The following is a 20342-nucleotide window of genomic DNA, read 5'->3' as shown; positions in this document are numbered from 1 at the left end:
TCGCCTTCCACTACCCCTTGTTCACAAAAAAGAATAGTTTAATAATTGATGTGTAGTGTATCTTAGTTGATAGGCATAAGATGTGTAAGTACTTTTAAAAATCTGATTATTTACACTGTTTTAAACCATTCCCTCTTCCATCCCTTCCAGAACAGTCTGCACTCACTTCTTGTCTCCTTTTCTGCATTGCTGGCCTTGGCCTCCACGTGTGTCTCTGTGCCTGGTCTCATTCCTCTGACTAATTCCTACACCGTGGCCTGGATCATCACTGAACACTCATATCTGACCAAATGACACCAGGCCCATTAGGCCTCCTACCCCCCATCAACTGCATACATTGTAGACTCTCCAGCCGTGTGCTGTATGTTTATCCTCTGCCCCTGCCTGCCTGTCTGGCCTTGTTGCTGCATTTGCCCCAGCATTCCAGTGGCACCATACTACATGAAGTTTTGACATCCTTGCCTTTGCATGTGTTGGTCTGTGTATATGGAACTGCCTTTTCCTCTTTTCTGCTTATAAACTCTAATTCGTACTAAAGATTCTTCGAGATTCAATATCTGCACTGTCCTTTTCTTGCTTCCTTCTGTCTGTCCAGTTGTTAACTCTTTCTTCTGCTTCCTATCCTGTAGGATCTTGTAATTTGACTGTTTTTGAACTAATTATGTTATCTTGTAATTCTTTGTGCTTGTCTCTCCTTGCTGGCCTGTGGCTACCCTCAGCGCTGGAGCTGTCTTTTTTAGCTATCTGCCCTTGTTGCCTAGCACAGCATCTATCTGCACAGGATAGTCATGTAATACATGTCTGACTAAATGATTAAAGGGTTATTTTTACCCAAATTTAACGCCTGTTGAGTCAGCCTTTTAGGAAAGGCTCCTGAAGATATGAGATTTTAAGAAAGGCAAAACAAACTTCTTAAAACTTGAAAGCATAAGCTGTGTACTTTTCACAATATAGCAGTATTGTAGAACTCTTTCTGGCAGTCTTAACCGTTGTTATTAGTGACATACATTAAGCTTTAGGAAAGCATAGGGGGCTTCCTCTTTTTTATGAGTCAATAAAGAAATTCAGAAATGCCCATATTTTTCATATGCTCATACAGATGATAGAATGATACTCTAAATTTGTAAAAAAAAAAAAAGAATCTTAAACTGAAAGATTGAAAAAAAAAAATGATGTGCACCCATGTCTGTTCTCTTGTTGCTATAGTAATTGTTTAAAGCTAGTTTCTGTTTAGAAAGGTTTTTATATTTTTAGATTCATAGTTACTTAATCTATCAGGTTTATCACTTTACAGCTTTATATTTAATCTCTTAATTAAGAGCAATACATAATTACATTTTGGTATAGTGAATTGTTTTTCCTTTTTATCAAGTAATCGTTCTTATGCTGATGTGACCGGTAAGGTAGCAGGGTTTGCCTTTTCTGTAGCTTTAGTATATAATAATAAGAGGACTTATGAGACAAAGTGATCTATTAAAAATCATGAGCAAAAAAAAAAAAATCATGAGCAAAAGTTGAAAGTAGGGACCCCTGGGTGGCTCAGCAGTTGAGCGTCTGCCTTTGGCTTGGTGTGATCCTGGATTGCGTCCCACATCGGGCTCCCTGCATGGAGCCTGCTTTTCCCTCTGCCTATATCTCTGCCTCTCTCTTTCTGTGTCTCTCATGAATAAATAAATAAAATCTTTTTTAAAAAGTTGACAATAATCTTTTCCTTTATGTCTTGGTTTGTTCTTTAATGCTAACTTTTATATCTATAATGGATGAAAAAATATTAATGTCTAAAGCTGTGTAGTTTGAAGGTAAGTTCTTTGAAAATTTTTGTTTAGTGTTATGTAAATATTATTTTTAGTTTTAGGCAACAAAGAATTCTAGAATACTAGAATGTTGATTTTTAGAAAATTAAAATATCTTTTCTTTTTTGTTTTTTAAACAGTGTTTCGGGTCGAGCTTTCCTGTACTGGCAAAGTAGATTCTGAGGTTATGATACTAATGCAGCTCAACTTGACAGTAAATTCTTCAAAAAACTTTACAGTCTTAAACTTTAAGCGAAGGAAAATGTGCTACAAAAGTAAGGAATTTATTTACCAAAGTTTGTTTTATATAGATGTGATAAGGTCAAAAATAAGTTTTGTCATTTTTCTACAGATTTGTGACCAAATCTTGATAATAGTTGCAAGTGAGAAAAGAAAGCACTAACAGATGAAATTCTAAGATAATCACCAGGTAGCCTGTTGTCAGGAATCTCCCTCAGGCTCTGCAGTCTCAAAATCTTTTATCAGAATTGCTAGGGTGTTTTCCATTAGGGATGTGAAATAGTACTCAAGTGGCTGGTCACATGATTCTGATAAGGGCCCCTAGTGTTGACTGTGTTTTCCTTATGGAGGTGGTGTTGCACAGAAGCATTGCCCGGGGCCAGATAGACTGGGCCTGATATGGAGACAAGTCATTTAACCTAAGTCTCAGCTTTTTCATTTGTAAACAGGGCATAATAAACTCTTTTAAACTCTTTTAAATTTTCTTTTAGATTAATTGAATCAGACCTAAATCTCAGAATACCATGTGTGAGTACTTAATAGATGTTACTAGCTTTGGTTTTGAATAATCAGTTACTCAAGAAATTACAGTGGCTATGAGAATTCCTAGCACATAGGCTGTAGATGAAAGAATTTTAGAGTTCTCCTTAAAGGTTATCTAGTTCAACTTACTCACTTTAAGTTGCACAAAGGTAAAATGATCTGAATTTGCACCGTCACTTTGGTTACTATCTAAGGTAGGGAAAATATAACCTTCTAAACTTATTGAGTGCATACCATGTGACAGGTACTTTACTCCCATTGAATTTAGGTAACCTTTACAATGACTCTAGGCAGCAGTTCCCTCATTACTTCCATTTTCTCAGAGGGAAGCTGAGGCTGAGTGCATCTGACCAACTTGCCAAGGTCAGACAGCCAAGTGGTGCAGCTGGATGCAAACTGGTGCTCTTAGCTCCATTGTTAAACTCTCTCTTAACACATTTCCTAATTGAAGTTAGTGCTGAATATTATAAAAGTACCTGAGGTCAGCAAGTGAGTTATAATGGCTGATGTCCAGATACATGCCAATAAAAAAACTGTATTGCATTAGAATGGATTAGAATGGACATTTTTTAAATGGAAAGTTAGCAAGCACTTTTTAGCTCTAGTGTTTTGATATATTTTTCAGTTCTAGTATATTCAGTTATGTACCTAACTTTCATGTAATTTTAGAGCCAGAGTGGACTTTAGAGTCTCTCTAGTTCAACCTAGTCATTATAGAATTGATATGAGGAGAGTGGGCCCAGAGAGACCACCTAAGCTGGCACAGCCAGTCAGTGAAGAGTGTCGAAAGCCTGGTTCCTGATCCCTAAAAAGAGGCTATGGTGGTACCATGGTCTAATGTCTAAAGGCAGGATGATGGCCAAATGTGATGTGATCGATGGAACCCACCCCTGTTAGTTAGCTGCTGAGTTTAATGATCAGCTGACATTCGGAATGATCCCATACTTTCTCTGTTTTCTATAATGTGTGCATGAAAATTAACACTAAAATACAGCTGGTGTAATTTTGATTCTGTTTTAGACCTAATATAGTGCCACCCTTTCCATTTGGTCGTCATACTTCTGGCCACCCCAATCATCCAGTTCATGACTCTTACTTTATTTTATTTTATTTTTTTTTTCATGACTCTTACTTTAATATGTCATCCTAATGCGTCTGTCTAAAAAATGTGTTTTTTACTCTACTACATTTAAAAAATTGCAACAGAAAACATCTGTCCTATATCGAATATTAATCAGTATTACTGGCAAGAAAATATTCCTTTATGTGTGAGTGGGGACTGCTTGATTAGATATTTTTCGTTACTTAAGAACTCCTTAGAGCCTTTATACTCTGCTAATGTGAATTATGTGTCTCCACAGAGGTTAAAATATTTCTTTTCTCCAAACTTCTAGACCACAGAAACCCTTTTTCATTGAACATCTATAAGCAACACCCATAGACTAGGGATTGGTGATTATAGTGATCATTATCAGAGTAGCAACATAGTATTTATTATCTTGCAACAAATACCCTGTTGCTTAGTTCAGGCAGTGTTCTAATAAAAAACAAAACTATGTTAGAGAAAAACTCAGAAAAATGTGATTAAGGTATTTCAGGATTTACATGGAAAAGGAAGAATTTCTAAAATGTCTTTTTTTTTTTTTTTTTTTTTTTAATTCAGAACTTGAAGAAGTTAAAACTTCAGCCTTGGACAAAAACACTAGCAGAACTATTTGTAAGTGTTACTGTGTTACCTTTTTCAGTCTCCAGGGAAGAAAAATGGCTGATTGCAAATGTACATTATTGTATGAGACTTGAAGGTCTTGTAGTGTCCAGTTTGTTAAAAGATAACTGAGGTCTTGCTATTTATTTCACTGATGTATTGTAGATTGGTATATATAGAGTCAGGTGAAATGATTAGAATATTGAAATTTTTGTGAAGCAAAACTCATACATATTTTATAACATGATCTATAAGCAAGAATTTATATCACATCATTTTGAATGGTTATAATTAAAGTATGAAAATGAAAACATGTATAAGATCCTTATCTCTATAGCAGAAGTTTAGAAAGTCTGATTTTTTGCTTGGACTGGTTAATTTCATTCAGCTGAAAAGTAAGGATACTTAAGATACTTATTTAAACCTACAGAGCAGAAACTCAAAAGTAAATTTTTATTTTTTGGTAATGGTTATGTTTAAATGGTGTAACTTAGACTTCTTTTTTCCTTTTCTGATATGGATGCATCATTGAGTCTTATACTTCTTTTTTTAAAAAAATATTTTATTTTATTCATAAGAGACACAGAGAGAGGCAGAGACATAGGCAGAGGGAGAAGCAGGCTCCATACAGGAAGCCCGATGTGGGACTCAATCCCAGATCCCGGGATCAGGACCTGAGCCAAAGGCAGACGCTCAACCGCTGAGCCACCCAGGCATCCCAAGTCTTATACTTCTTGAGATACTTTTAATAGCACTATCTTAAAAGGATATTAGATTCTCTTCATAGAAGTAAACTTAAAATTTGTGACTGGAGAATTTCAAATATGCAAAAGATGACAGAGTGCACTGATGACACTGCATATGACCATTACCCTACTTCAGTAATAATGAACGTTTTGCCAGTGTTGTTCCATTGATTTCTTCCTCCTTTTTTGGATGGATAGGTGGGTGGGGAGGGGTAGAGTATTTTAAGCACAATCCAGGCATCCTTTCATCCATAAATATTCCAGTATGAATTTCTTTTTAAAAAGATAATTAAGGGGCGCCTGGGTGGTTCAGTCTGTTAACTGTCTGCCTTGGGCTCAGGTTAGGATCTTGGCCCACACTGGGCTCCCAGCTCTGCAGGGAGCCTACTTTCCCTTTCCTTTTGCTCCTCCCCCTTCTTCTTGTGCTCATTCTCTGTCAAAATGGATAAATAAAATCTTTTTTTTTTTTAAAGGTAATTAAAGAAATAACCCACAGTCACCCAGGACCTATTCACTTGTATTTGATATATTACATTTAAGAAAATTAACAGTAATTCCTTAATACTAATAGCTAGTTCTTGTTCATATTAACCTGATTATCTCAAAAATATCTTTTTATAGTTTCTCGTCTGTATTAGGATCCAGATAAAGCCCACACACTCTATTTTTTTGACAAATATTTTATATTAATCAGAGATCACACGCCCTTTTATATCACTTTTTTGTTGATGAAATCGAGTCATTTATCCCATCAGATTTCTCATATCTGCATCTTTGTGGTATTAATGTATTTTTCTTTCTCCTAGATTCTGTACTTGATTAGATTTAGGGCCAACTCTTGGCAGGAATAGTTCATAGATGAACTGAGGGACCTCCCTTTTCTGCCCCTTCCAGGATTGAACAGCCTGTGGCATCTTTGAGGAAAGTCCGGCCTTCATTCAGTCTGTAGTAAAGTCTAGCTGCCCTGGAATCTGTTTGGTCTCTTTGATTTAATCTGTTCTGATTCACTGTTTGTTGATCAGTTTAAATTTTAGAAAGCCATCTTTCAAGTTTTTAAAAGCTAATAGCTTTTATCTTTTGTCCTTAACCTATCCTCAGAAGTCCACATTTGTATTTCTGTCAACTTGATACCTCCATGTAGATGTATACTGGGTACTCTTAGATACAACACAACTGTTGATTCTCTTTCTTTTCCCAACCTGCCTTTTCCCCCCAGTTTTTGTAAAGGTACCATTCGCCACCTAATTCTTTAAGACAAAGTTTTGATTCCTCTTTTCCTCTTACCCGAATATCATTCATTAGCAAGGTCTGTTGACTGTGCCTCCAGTCCGCTATACTCTTGCCCACATCCCTGCTGTCTCTTTTTTGGACTACTATAGTAACTTTCTAACTTGTTCCCTGCTCCTGTTCTTGCTCAATCCTCAAAGCATTCTTTACACAGCATGCAGTCAGTTTTGTTTTGTTTTTCAAGTCTCCTCATGTATATCATTCCTTTGCTTAATAACGATTTCCTGTCTTATGTAGGATAAAACCCAGATTCCTCAGGTTTTATTCAGTAGAATTATGATGTGAGTACTCATCATTAAAACTTACTTGATGCCTTGGTTACACCAGTTCTGCTTCTATTTCTCTGTCTTTGCCTGTGCTTGCTCAGATCGTATGTATCTCTATCTCTGTGCATCTAGATCTTCCTCAGTTTGTGTGTGTGTGTGTGTCTGTGTCTGTCTGCCTGCCTGCCTGCCTTTGAGTCACTTTCCTGATTGCCGAGGTTTGTTTTCTCTTTCCCTCTCTGTTTTGAATAATAGAAAGTTGAATAGTATTTCATGAGTGGGGTTTTGTTATCTTGCCCTTACCTTTAAAAATAAATAAGCAAAATAATCTGTTACTCTCATAAGAGAAAAAGACTAAAAGTTTGTTGCTTTTTAAAAATGTGTTGGTCACTCTGTTGTATATTCCTTCTGTGAGTCAGTGATTGGCAAAAAGATGTCTCACCTTTCCCCTCTAGACATCACTGTTGAAGAGATGTGAAGGATATATAGATCTGTGCTGTCAATTTTGGTAACTACTAGCCACTTATGGCTACTTAAATTAATTAAAATGAAATAAAATTAAAATTTCAGTTCCTCAGTAGTATTAGCTACATTTCAAGGTCTTAATAACCACAAGTGACCAGTGGCTACTCTATTGGACCACATACTACAGAACATTTCTGTCACTGCAGAGATTTGTTGGACAACACTGCTATACATACATCTAAGATTTGTGACTTTTGTACTCATTAATGAAAAGTTTTCTTTAAAACCCCTTTTAAAAGCTCCTTCAGGGGAGCCTGGTTAGCTCAGTTAAGTGTCTTCCTTCAACTCAGATCAGGATCCTAGAGTTCTGGGATTGAGCCCCATGTTGGGCTCCTTGCTCAGCAGGGAGTCTGCTTCTCCCTCTCCCTCTGCCCCTCCTCCTGCTCATGCTTTCTCTCAAATAAATGAATAAAATCTTCAAAAAGAAACCCTCCAACAATATTTTAAAAATTATGAGAACTTATATCAATACCACTGGTAACTCATCAAAGAGTGGGTACATGAGATGAAAGTATTTTTTTACAGAGAGTAGGATACCCATTGTTTATATTGGGTCATACAGAAATTGATAGTATTTGTTTAAAAAGCTTAATGTGCTTTTCATTTTTATTTCAGATGATCCTGTACATGCAGCTCCGACCACTTCTACTCGTGTGTTTTATATCAGCGTGGGAGTTTGCTGTGCAGTAATATTTCTTGTAGCAATAATATTAGCTGTTTTGCACCTTCATAGTATGAAAAGAATTGAACTGGATGACAGGTATTATATCTATTTGGGGAAAGGGAAAAAAGTAAAGGGTTATTTGCATTTACATGGGGGCCCATGCACACCCATGCATATGGTGCACAGGGGAAGAAGGAAGGATAATCAGGTCTTGCCAAAAGAAAAACGATTATCTTTGGGATTACTGTCATTGTGTTTTTCTGATTTTATTTAAAATTTTTTTTGAACAGAAATTACAGTTTCTTAGTTGGTAGATCACATTTTGTTCCCATCCCCTTTAAAAAGTGATTTTATTCCAGACTCCTAGTACCTTTTTAAAATAGCCCTGTTTCTTCCTCCTCATTCATTCCTCCATCATTATCCATTCATCTGTCTGTCCATCCAGTAAACATTTATTGAGAACCTGCTGTGATTTAAACCATTGGTTCTCAACCTGGTTGCACATTATAATCATGGGTAAGCTTTTAAAACGTGGGTGCCACCTTTCAGAGATTCTGATGTAATTGGTCTGGGGTGGTGTTGGGGCATCAGCATTTTTCTTAAAGTTTCGTGGATGGTTCTAATGTGTAGCCTTGGAAATATGCTGGGTTAGATATACTAAGTGCTGGGAATATAAAAAAATTAATGATATACTTTATAGCTTTAAGTATTCATCATTGACATTAACCTATAATTATAAAAGTTTATAAATTTGATAATTATGATTTGTGTAGTATGCTGTCAAAATAGAAAAGGTGCTTGCCCCAGCCTAGATGGGTCAGAGATGATAGGGAGGACTTTATAGCCAAGATAGGGTGAGAGGTATAGATGGAATGACAGGTTTACTTTCCGAGTACATAATTCTCATTTTCCTCCTCAGTGATTCCCACTTGGTTACTGAAAGATTCCAGCTTCATGATTTGGCTTTCAAAGCCCTCCATTATGTGGAGAGGTATCTCCCATACTTGTTGAACCTTTCTTACTGTACCCCTACTTATGCTACAGTCACATGATTATGTGTTCCACACTTTTGCCCCATAATTTGTCCTTTAGGACTTTAGTCATGCTTTCCCCACAGAGGTCCCTGTATTTTCCACCAGTCCAAACATGTTCCTTCTTCAGCTTTCAACTCCCTATTGCCATTTCTTTCATGAAGTCTTTTCTAAGCCTCCCAACTGCCCATTTGTTCCTTCTCTGTTTCTCTCTCTCTCTCCTATCCTCTGCCTCTCCTTCTCCCTCTTTCCCTCTCTGTCTCTCTTTGGTACCAGTTATTGTACTTTATTCTCCTGTAATAATTTTTTGTGTACTTGTGTCTCCTACTAGACTGTAAGCCTTTTCCAGTTAGGAAGCCGAATGTCTTACTCATTGCTGAATCCCTAGGCCTACACAGTGTCATATGCACAGTGGATAGGCATATTTGTGGCATAAACAGAAATACAAGGAGACAGGGAACTTGGTTGGATTCAGTACCTGCCCCTCTGTTTTACTTGCTTTATCTGAGCAGAGAAGGAAGAGAAAGGATATAAGAATGAAAAGAGAAATACATGGGTGACATGTTTCAGAATAGGTTTTGTGTATATGGTGGTGTTGAAGTTAGCATTGGGGTTTATAGAGGAAGAAATGGCATTTAGAAGCTTCTGAGTGGGAAGTAAGGGAACAGGAACATTTAGATAGAACTTTGAGAGGATACCAGTACAGTTAAAGGAGTCACTGAGGAGCATAGCATATAGAAGTTTAGATAGACACATTTTCCTTGAATGTTTACATGTGTGCTAGGGCTGTGAAGACACATAGGCCAGAGTTGTGCAAAAACTGTCAGATTCTATGGGACATGTACCTCAGCCTGCTAAAATAATCAGTTACCACTCATGCATTGGGGATTCTGGTTCTTTCCATTTTCAGGCAAAGTTTCCTAGACATTGCCTGAATGAAAGCAACTTACAATATTGCTTGTTTTCAGAGTATAACCTAGTGGATAAGACCATCAGAGAGCCAAAATGTCTCTGAATTCTCTAATTAGTTTTATGGCTTCTTGAAAAGGTACTCAGCAGCTTTGTAGGCACTTCAAGAATTCTGAGGTGGTACAAGAGTGCCATCTACTGTTCAGTTACTGGAGAGAAACAACCAGTAAACTGTTTAGAGTCTGGCCATTTATTTCACTATCAGGGTCTATTGGTTGCAAGTAATTTTTAAGGAGTAGTTTTACATTTATTATATAACTGGAGCCTCATAAAAATCCTGGGAGGTAGATTTTCTTAGTCCCATTTTATGGGTAAGTAAATTGAGGTCCTTTATTTTCCCCTTTTGCGGGGAGGTAATATTTCTCTTCCCTCCTCTGGACTTTTAACATTAATTTTTAGTCTGATCATTGAGTAGTACTTAGAACTCTGAAAACAGGTGCTCTTTAGTTCCTTATCATTTTAAGGATTGAGGATACATAATATTAGTAATAATAAAAGTAAATGATAATTTATTAATGTATGTTTGAAGCCAGTGTATTCTTCTAAATGCTTTACTTATATTATTTTTCACATATACCTTTTAGCAGCCTTGTCAGGAGGTAGAATTAGGCTCATTCTAAGCATGAGGAATTTAGGGCTACAGAAGCATTAGTTTGCCTAAGGTCATACAGCTAGTAAAAGGTGATGTTGGCAGTTTTGATTTCAAGGTTTAAGCTCTTCACTGGACTGCTGCATACCCACTACATGTGTAGCCTCACATAGATCAATTCTCAAATAGCAGCCTTTTGTCACTATGTATTTTTTAATCACTGGGTTTTGAAAGTTTAGAACAGTTCTGTGAGCTGTGGTCAGATCAAAGATTTTGCCTTTTTAAGAAAGTTGGGAGCCTTGAGTTGGACTTTGGTGATCCTATAGCTAAGACAGGCATGAGAAGCCTATTCTGACAGTCTGGTATGACTTCCTGCCATCTGATTTCATTCTTCATGCTGAATTTCTATCCTTCACTTCTCCACTACTACAAAATTTAAGAGCTGAGGTAGTGAAACTCAAATATGGCCAAGTGTAACCTGGGATAAGGCTATTGCCCACTGAAGAGACAGAATTACATACTTAAGAGGTATTAATTTGTGGTAATCTTGAGTAAAGGGTTAGCAATTACTTGAGCCTACCATCTTCCAGATCTCCCATATTATCTAAAGAATGTGGTGTAATGGAATGTTTCAAGTACTAGAGAATTCTGATAAGTTCCATAAATTCTAAAAAGGTAGGATTGAGGAAGAAGGAAAATGTATGTGATTCAATTAACTAGAGCTAGATACGATAGCTCTTGAGCATGTTGGCCTATTTGATTTTGGACCATTAGTGAAAGAGGCCTGTCATTCTCCTTTTTAAAAAAGCAATCTAATTGGGATGGGTTCTTTTCCTAAGGGATGACCCATAGATCCCTAACATGTCTTTGTGTGAGGTTCAGGACTGCTGTCTGTGGTGTCTGAGGACTAATACCTGCATTTCTGAATGACTGATAAGATGAACCTGCTTGATATTGTGGAGCTAGAAGAGAAAAATAGCTCTACGTTATGGGATTAAAATTTCAACATGGAATGTTTGTGATGGACATCCATGCATTATTGTGACTGCCATCAAGATTTTAAGCTGGTTATAATGGCTGCATGCATTTTTGAAGATACAGAAAAAGGAAATTTCTCACTGAAGCTGACTTATCAGTTATTTCTCTCTTAAAACTTGTTTGCAGCATCAGTGCCAGCAGTAGTTCCCAAGGGCTGTCTCAGCCATCTACCCAGACGACTCAGTATCTGAGAGCTGACACACCCAACAATGCAACTCCTATCACCAGTAAGAGTTAATTTAATTCTAAAGATGATATAATAAAGTTGTCTGTGGTCTCTTTGCCAGCGGTACCTGTGTTGTTAGTAATTTGTGGGGCATGTGTACCATCCTGTGTAGTACATGCACAGGATTAGGCTTGATCTTCAACTTCTGCTTTCTAGAGCATTTCTAGAACATTCTAAAATTGGAGTAGTAAAAATCAATTTATGTTTAATTGCTAGAATTAATTTGGGGGAGGTTTCCATAGATTAATTACATTAAAAGGGATACTGAATCACTTCTAGAGAAATTCAGAAGGAATATTTTCAAGTAGTTAGAATATGCCATTGAGCTGTATGAAAACTTAGATTTTAATAAATTGTTTGATAATCTTAATAATAATAAATTGTTTGATAATCTTAAGGGGTATGGACTTTACGTCGTTGTTTAAAGATTTTATTTATTTGAGAGAAAGAGCATGAGGGGTGGGGAAGGGAGGGGCAGAAGGAATGGGAGAGGGACAAGCAGGCTCTGTGCTGATAGCAGAGCCGACTGATCTCAAGACCCTGAGATCAAAAGTCCAATGCTTAACTGAACCAGCTAGGCACGTTGTTTTTTGATTATGATAGGAAGCTAGCTGCCATTAGAATTGAGAACATGGAATCTGATTTTCTTTTAAAGATTTTATTTATTTATTTGACACAGAGAAATGAGTCGGGGCAGGGGCAAAGGGAGAGAGAGCAGCAGACTCAGACTCCCTGCTGACCAGGGAACCTGATGCAGAACTTGATCCCAGGATCGTGGATCATGACCTGAGCTGAAGGGAGATGCTTAACCTTTTTTTGTTGTTTTCGAACAGGATTTTGGTGAAAGTTTTTATATTGTAACATGTTGATGTTGGGGAAAATAATCATTCTTAGTAAACAAGTTAGACATAATGAAGAATCAGTCTTCACACAAATAAAACACAACATAATCATCAGGATAAACAGTGGACCACAAATCAGGGCTCAATTCAGTAGTGTTATTGATTAATTAGGTTCTTACAGGCAGTTATCTTCCTTGGGCTGGCATTTACTTTTAGGTAAACTAAGATTATCTGCCCTTCATCCAGTGCCCTCTTGTGGTCTTTCAGTACTGTTTCCCATTAAAAAGAACTAGGATTCTTTAGGGAAATGGACGATTTCAGGACTAAGTTAGGAATGGACAAGATAAACCTGGGCCACGTAGAGATGGATCATTTGAGCATCAAAAAGAATGACTGTAGTGGATTGAAACATTGAATATGTAAAAATCTGTAAGTTTGTAATGATAAAAGTTGATCATTATGAGAGGTAACTAAGGCACCAATAATACCTCATTCTGATGACTGACTATATGAACTGTATTTCATATATCAGCAGTTTCAGTGTAACCGTGTAGTGCTGGTTGATGAGGGAAAATGCTTGCTTACAGAAGAATCCTACCTAGTAAATGTGAAAGGAGCGAAAGGATAGAATTAGAAAGTCAGGGACGCCTGGGGAGCTCAGTCAGTTAAGCCATCTGCCTTTGGCTCATATCATGATCCCAGGGTCCTGAGATTGAGCCCCACATTGGGCTCTTGTGCTCAATGGAAAGCTTATTTCTCTCTCTCCTGTTCCCCTTGCTTATGCTTTCTTTCTCTGTCAAATAAATAAAATCTTTTTTTTTTTTTTTAAAGAAAATCATATTTGCAACTTCCGTTAAAATATTTGATTCAGGAAAAGATCATCAGTGTTTAAAATCCTGTGAACAAAGAGAAATGGGATCATGAGATCCCATTTCTCATGAGAGATCAGATTGTCACAGCCTGATTCCGCTAATGAAACTTTGCATCACTAACAGTAGGACAACTAGATATTTTGTACTCCGACATGTTATATACCACCCATGGAGTACTTTGTCTCCCCTCCCCACTCCAGGAGTTAACCTGGACCTAATCACGGCTGTGGAACTGACTGGCAGTTTGCAAGAAATTACAGGGATATTTATTTGAGAGAGAGGGAGAGCATGAGCAGAGGTGGGGTGGAGAAGCAGACTCCCCATTGAGCAGGGAGCCACATGCCCAGGATCCTGAGATCATGACTTCAGCTGAAGGCAGCCACTTAACCAACTGAGCCATCCAGACATCCCACGAAATACAAGGATAGAGGAACAAGTTAAATGATACTGGAAGAAGCAGATGTTAGACATTCCCCAGGATAACTGAGCTGGTTTTTTAAATAAGAGTGGCAAGAAAAAGAAAAGGAGGAAGAGGGAATGCTTAAGATTAAAAAATTTAAAAGAAATCATAATAGTAGTTAGCATCACTGCCAAAGAAAGAAAGAATTATATGTTCTTCAGAAGATACGATGATAGTTATGAAAATAGTTTGGATTATTCAGAAGAAACACATCATTGCTTTTAGTGTGCAGATGTCAAGCTTTGCTTATTAGAGTCAATTTTTGATTGTTACTATAACCTTGAAGAAGTAGATTTGATTATTCTATGCTAAAAGCAAAATACTTTTCAAGACTCAGTTGAAATTATTTATTAAAATATTTTTAGTTACTATCGATAAGAAATATGCTTATTTCTTATGGACATTATCTTGAGATAGATCGTTCATTTATTTTATATGGCAAAAACAAACATTTTAAAAAAATAAAATGGAAATCCATTTGTGTACAAATAAAAAATGACAAAGAAAGGAGTAAAAAACTGTTTGAAGACATAATGACCAAGAATTTTCCAAAATAACAAAAGACAGCAGACCACAGATCCAAGAAACTCCAAGAATTCCAGGTAGGATTAAACATAAACAAATACAGACACACACCTGTAAGTATCCTGTTCAGACTGCTGATCGGTGGAATCAGGTGTTGTCAGCCTAATCTGTTGGTCACAAAGCTCCCAGGCCTATCATCTAGATTTTGTAGCAGCCTGTTGGTGACCATCATCTAGGTCTGCTAACTCTTTAGGGAGTTTTCTTCCCTTATGTTTACCAAAGTGCATAAATCTTAGAGGTACCATTCAATTTCTACTTGCTGATACTGAATCCTTTTATTCTAACATTTTTTTCTTGGAATGAAAAGTTTAAGTTATGGTTAGATTCTTTTGTTTTTGTTGTCATCATGGCAAGAATGAGAAATATGGGAGCTGAAAAACCAATGTATCTCACAGTGATACGACTAGGCTGTATAAATATGAGATTGATTAAGTTGATCAGGTGTTTTGTTAGAAAAGGTAGTTTTAAGAGCATCTTTTCATTTGAAAAGTGTTTCCTAGTAGACTATACTAGAAACTCTTTGGAAGAAAACAGTCCATAAAAGGGATTGAGTTAAGTCCTGTGAGTCAGTGCTTATTTCTTTTCTTTTTTTTTTTTTTAAAGATTTATTTATTTATTCATGATAGACACAGAGAGAGAGAGAGAGACAGAGACAGAGAGAGACAGAGACAGGCAGATGGAGAAGCAGGCTCCATGCTGGGAACCTGATGCGGGATTTAATCCCGGGACTCCAGGATTGCACCCTGGGCCAAAGGCAGGCGCTAAACCGCTGAGCCAACCAGGGATCCCCAATCAATGCTTATTTCATTTGGCTGAAAGGCAGCTGAAGTGGTGGTCATGGTAATATTCATTGTTTCATAGTGTTTCTTCTTTTAATTACTCATTTTAAGATTTTGGGGTAGGTGAAAGTGTTTCTTTAAAATTTAGTGTGGCCGTTTTAAGTTCATGTGCATGCCTTCTTTTTATGATTCTTACATTTATTTATTCCTGTGACTTGAGTCCTGAGGTTTTGACTGAATTAGTTGACCCTGATGGCATAATAAAGGTATTTATATTTCTTGGTCTGGCTTTGTTGGCTCCTCAGGTTATCCTACCTTGCGGATAGAGAAGAACGACCTGAGAAGTGTCACTCTTTTGGAGGCCAAAGCTAAGGTGAAGGATATAGCAATATCCAGGGAGAGGATAACTTTAAAAGATGTACTCCAAGAAGGTATTTATTATCTCCAAATCAGTTTCTCAAGGAAAATTTAGACTATAAATTTTTTTTTATTTCAAATTTTAAGAATTTTATCTCTTTGTGTCTAAGGATCGATAGAAGTACACAATTTATTTCCTTTATAAAACTGATTTTCATTTTCTCTTTCTTTTGATCTTTAAGTTGCCTTAATATAGCTTTGGCATAATTCTTAATTTTCAAGTATATTAAAGCATTAGCCTTTATTATCTTTAAATATATTTTTGTTCTTGTTTAAAGATATCACTACCTAGCAAACCGTTTGCTGTGACAGATAGTATGGGGGCTCTAGCAGACAGAGCAAACATGGGTTTTGTTGTTACACCCAACTTCCAATCCTAGTCTCACAATTTATCATCTATGTGACCTTGGAGAAATCATTTAATGTTTTCCATGTCCAATTTCCTCTTCTCTAAATTTGGACTATGATGTCTGTTCTTGAACTGGTTGTGAAGATTAGATGAAATGATATACATTAAGTGAACTAACACACAGATGTTTGATAGATGTTATTACCCTCCCCTTCCCCAGTTGCTGGTCCTTGTTTTCTTTCTTGAGTTTTAGGTTATTAATTGAAGAGATGCTGACAGAAGAGCATAGAGATTAATGATAAAGTACCTCATTGAGCCCCTCAAATTGTTAAATAGAGAATTACCTTTTTCTTTCCCCCTTCCACAAGCCAGTTTGGAATGTTTTGAATGCATATGAGTCACTCTGAATTCACCTCTTAGTTGAGATGCTTATAGGTCAATCACAGCAAAGAGAGAGGCTTGAACTACCACCCTCAGTGACAAATAGTAATTAAAGGAAGCACATTTTTTGGACTGTTTTTGAATATATGAGGGGAGTCCATTTTTCTCTGTTATTATTCTGAAGCTAAGCCTAGAAATTCATAAATGCTTCTATGGATACCCCATTACTGAGTTCCAGTGTTCCTGGCTATATCATTAGTTTATTTAGAATAATTCAGAAAGAATTTTCATATATTTAGTTTAAATATGGCATTTTAAAAGCACATTAAAGTATTTCTTAGTTACAAATAATTTTTCTTTTAAAAATTTATTTTATTTTTAAGTTTTTATTTATTTGGCAGAGGGGAAGCATAAATGGGGTGGGGGCAGAGGGCGAGGGGCAGAGAGCTGAGCAGAGAGCCCAATGCAGGGGATGCTGGGTGGGTGAGGGATGGCTCAATCCCAGGACCCTGGGATCATGACCTGAGCTAAAGGTCGACGTTTAACTGACTGAACCACCCAGGTGCCACAGTTACTAAGTATTAATAATAGTCATTTAAAAAACAAAGATTGGTTAGAGTAAGGTTGTAAGGACATCACGTATGCCCTTGTTATGTTTAAGTTACATTGTGCCAGGTAATTTTGTACTTAAAATTTTAGGAAGATTGTCATACAATGGTCTCATTAATTATTATTTTTCCTTTTAGGTACTTTTGGACGTATTTTCCATGGGATTTTAGTAGATGAAAAGGATCCAAATAAAGAAAAACAAGCATTTGTAAAAACAGTTAAAGGTAGGATTTTTTTCCATTTTAGAATGCTTTCCTAAGGTGAATCATGCCAGTGAAATTCTGTCTCAAATTCTCAGTCTTTGCCAGACCTTTAAGTTAGTCTATGTTAATTTAACTCAATAAGAGGAAATTTGAGTTGTTTTTGTAAGGTATAGAAAATAGAAGTCTAATAATTTAAGATGTTAAAACACTTGCTAGGTATTGCCTAGGCTTGTAGTTTAATTACATCCATTTGACCTCATTGTTGCTGTATTTAATATTGTATTTTTTCCTAGGTAAAATTCTTTGTTTTTTCCCTCTTAAAAACATTGTTACTAGTTTTTCCTCCTTTCCTCTTTCCCTCTTTCCCTCCTTCCCACTCCCAATATTGCAGTCTAATGAAGGATTTTAAAAAATAAAAATAAGGTACTATGAGTCTGAAAGTTAGAAGGTGAATAGCCTTGCTTACCTATCTCCCACTCCCCCTGCCTTTTTTCTGCTATTATATATAATGCTGCAGAAAATACCCATGTGTGTATATCTACTTCTTGGCTTAGTTTTGTAGGTATGACTAAGTTGGCATTGCTGCCCCAATTGTATTTACGTTTAAGATTTTGATAGATATTGTTCAGTTGTTTGCTAAAGGGTAGCACTAGTTTATGTTATCATGAACAGAATACCTATTTTCACATAATATTCTTTTGGAGAAATATGATGTTTAATTTTTTACTTTATAATTGATATTTACTTATAAAAGCTTAAATCTTAGTTAAATCTGTTTATTCATTTTAAGAGAAAGAAAAATGTGGTAATTTATAGGGTGTTTAATGTCTGACAGTGTATGATATAGACTGAGATGATATGTTAATTTTGGAAAAACATTTAGCATTTTGATGCAGAAATTGAGAGAAAAATTAAATTCAGTTTAACATGTAGGAGGTGACAATTTTATGAACTTTTTAAAGTTAATTTATAAGAACTTAGGTTTCTAAATCTTCTTAAATGAATTCATGGAAAGTATGAAGGATTTATGTTTATGGTTTCTAAAAAGTTGTACTAACCTAACAAAAAAATGTGGAAGTTGATTTCTTTTAATTTAGCAAATTGGTTCTTTAAGGATGCTGCAAATACATACACAGATACACACTCAACTTTTATGTTTTCTAAACAAATGGTTTAACTTACTATACTGTTCAGTATGTATTTTATTTACCTACCTCTTCTAGCCTGAAAGCACTTTTAAAGAGTAATATTTAAGTTAGGTCCACTAGGTTTTCTGACTAGTTTTGAAGGATATTTTACATATTAGTCTTTGAAAATGTAAAATTTGAACCCTTAGTTTAATAACTGTTGACTTTTGTTACATTTTCCCCCATTTTTAAGGAAATATTTCTCTGTAATTTTAATATTTCTTCTGGGGTTTATACATAATCTATGGACAGTTTATAACTCAGCTGTTACTAATTTGTTCTGAATGAATCTTAAATTAGCAGAAGAGCTTTCTGTACAGAATTGGATTGATTTAAGGTTGGAAGGGGGGAAAAGGGGAAATAATAGTGATAAGAAAACACAATGCGGATACTGGAACTGTTTCACAAGATAAGATTTCCCCCTCCGGATACACTTGAAATTGTAGTCCCTTGGTTGTTTCTGTGCCTTACCACTGTAATTATAGTGTTCTTTCTGAGCTAGCCGGAAACAAGAGAAAGCACAGTGAGTCCTTAGCCAGGATATGGTTACGGTTTGCATGAGAAATAAAGAGGAAGTGCACTAACTGCAGTCCTTGCCTCAACTCCATACAATTGAGTATCTATGAGATTTATTCTTTTGGAATTTTTTTTTTTTTTGAAGCTATGTAGAGCTGACCAAGGTCTTTCACAAATCCATATACTTAATTACATGCCACACAGAAGTGCAGCTTAAAATGCAAGAAGTACGTGTTTAGAAGATTATTGCCCTTTGCTTTTTAGACATAAGCAAGAAATTGCAGTTTGGCTTCTTAAAAAATTCATAAATTTGCAGACTTAATGGACATTCCAGTAGAAATGTACAGAGATTGAAATTAGGAATCTGAACTTCACCCATTGAATATTGTGAAATTGAATTCCATAAAATTAATTAATTTGAGACTATTGGTGTTAAAGCCTTGTTTTATAGCTGCTGATATATTGCAGTTTAGAAATAAGTATTTTTTCTTTTTTTCTTATAATTTTTGGAATGTAAACATTTTATAGTATATTTTTCAAATTTATACATCTTAAAACTTTCAATATTTAAAATTAAGGCTTGGACTAGACTAGGAAAGCAATCCAGAAAAATGATTTTTTTCTTACTAAATGGATACAATTATTTTTTTCTCCAATCCATAGTATTCTTAGATTATCATCCAGTTCAAGTGTCCTCTGCTTAATAGAATATGCTCTTTAAAGTTAAGAATTTGAAAAAAATTATACATAAAATGACATGCCCTAAAAAATTAACTTTTACTTTGGTCTTGGTACCAGTTGGCAAGAAAGTAAACAATTACTAACTAGGTGTGGACTTCCAACTATTACTAGCTTGCAATCTGTAAAAGACCCTCCAGTTCTCAAATCGCCTTGGCCATAATTAATTAAATTTATTTAGATTACAGAAGGAGAAATAAGGACACATTCTGCCATTCCTAGATGATTCTAATTTTTGAGCAGTTTTTAGACAACTAGAGTTTATTCTAGTAGACATTGGTGTGAAGCACCTTTTCCAAAAAAGTACAAAGTGTTTCAAGTTCTTGGCTCTTTGTCCACTCTTTTTACATTCCTTCAAAGGTTTTAAACTAAGTGAAGTTGTCTAGAAAGGTGGACCTGCTAGCAAGCATGGAAGAGAGTGATTCCAGTTAGTTTTAGAATTAAATGAAATTTGTGATTTTTTAGCTTCAACAGCTCTACTTTTAAGGAGTGAATGTGACACAGACTCATAGTGCCTGACTTCAGTGTCCTGGATTTTACTCTTGGTTCAGTATTTTACTAGGTAGGCCTGGGATGCGGATCTTGGATCTGCCAATCCTCGTATCTTTTTCTCCGTCTTGTAGCATTGATCAGAACCTTTATAAAATATTATTTCTACTGTTTTTACTGTTGACATACAAATTAGTCTTTTTCTTTGTATAGATCAAGCTTCTGAAATTCAGGTGACAATGATGCTCACAGAAAGTTGTAAGCTACGAGGTCTTCATCACAGGTGAGAGAAGAAA

The 20342-nt window shown here is 36.0% G+C and overlaps 1 protein-coding gene across 2 annotated transcripts in view; it reads left to right on the top strand.

Moving 5' to 3' along the window:
• Positions 1-20342, top strand: part of RYK (receptor like tyrosine kinase) — an 86694-nt gene that overhangs the window by 43942 nt on the left and 22410 nt on the right. The window contains exons 4-10 of one of the 2 annotated variants that reach the window (XM_041734375.1): positions 1934-2068; positions 4240-4293; positions 7718-7862; positions 11520-11620; positions 15463-15588; positions 17051-17137; positions 20260-20329. In XM_041734375.1, the coding sequence (XP_041590309.1) occupies positions 1934-2068; positions 4240-4293; positions 7718-7862; positions 11520-11620; positions 15463-15588; positions 17051-17137; positions 20260-20329 (718 nt within the window). Of the gene's footprint in view, positions 1-1933; positions 2069-4239; positions 4294-7717; positions 7863-11519; positions 11621-15453; positions 15589-17050; positions 17138-20259; positions 20330-20342 lie in introns of both variants that reach the window. The other variant, XM_041734374.1, reaches the window with a different exon arrangement.

Source organism: Vulpes lagopus, chromosome 19 (genome assembly GCF_018345385.1).
Source record: "Vulpes lagopus strain Blue_001 chromosome 19, ASM1834538v1, whole genome shotgun sequence".
Taxonomy (NCBI): domain Eukaryota; kingdom Metazoa; phylum Chordata; class Mammalia; order Carnivora; family Canidae; genus Vulpes; species Vulpes lagopus.
Note: the sequence above shows the minus strand (reverse complement) of the source record. Positions and strands in the feature narration are given on the sequence as shown.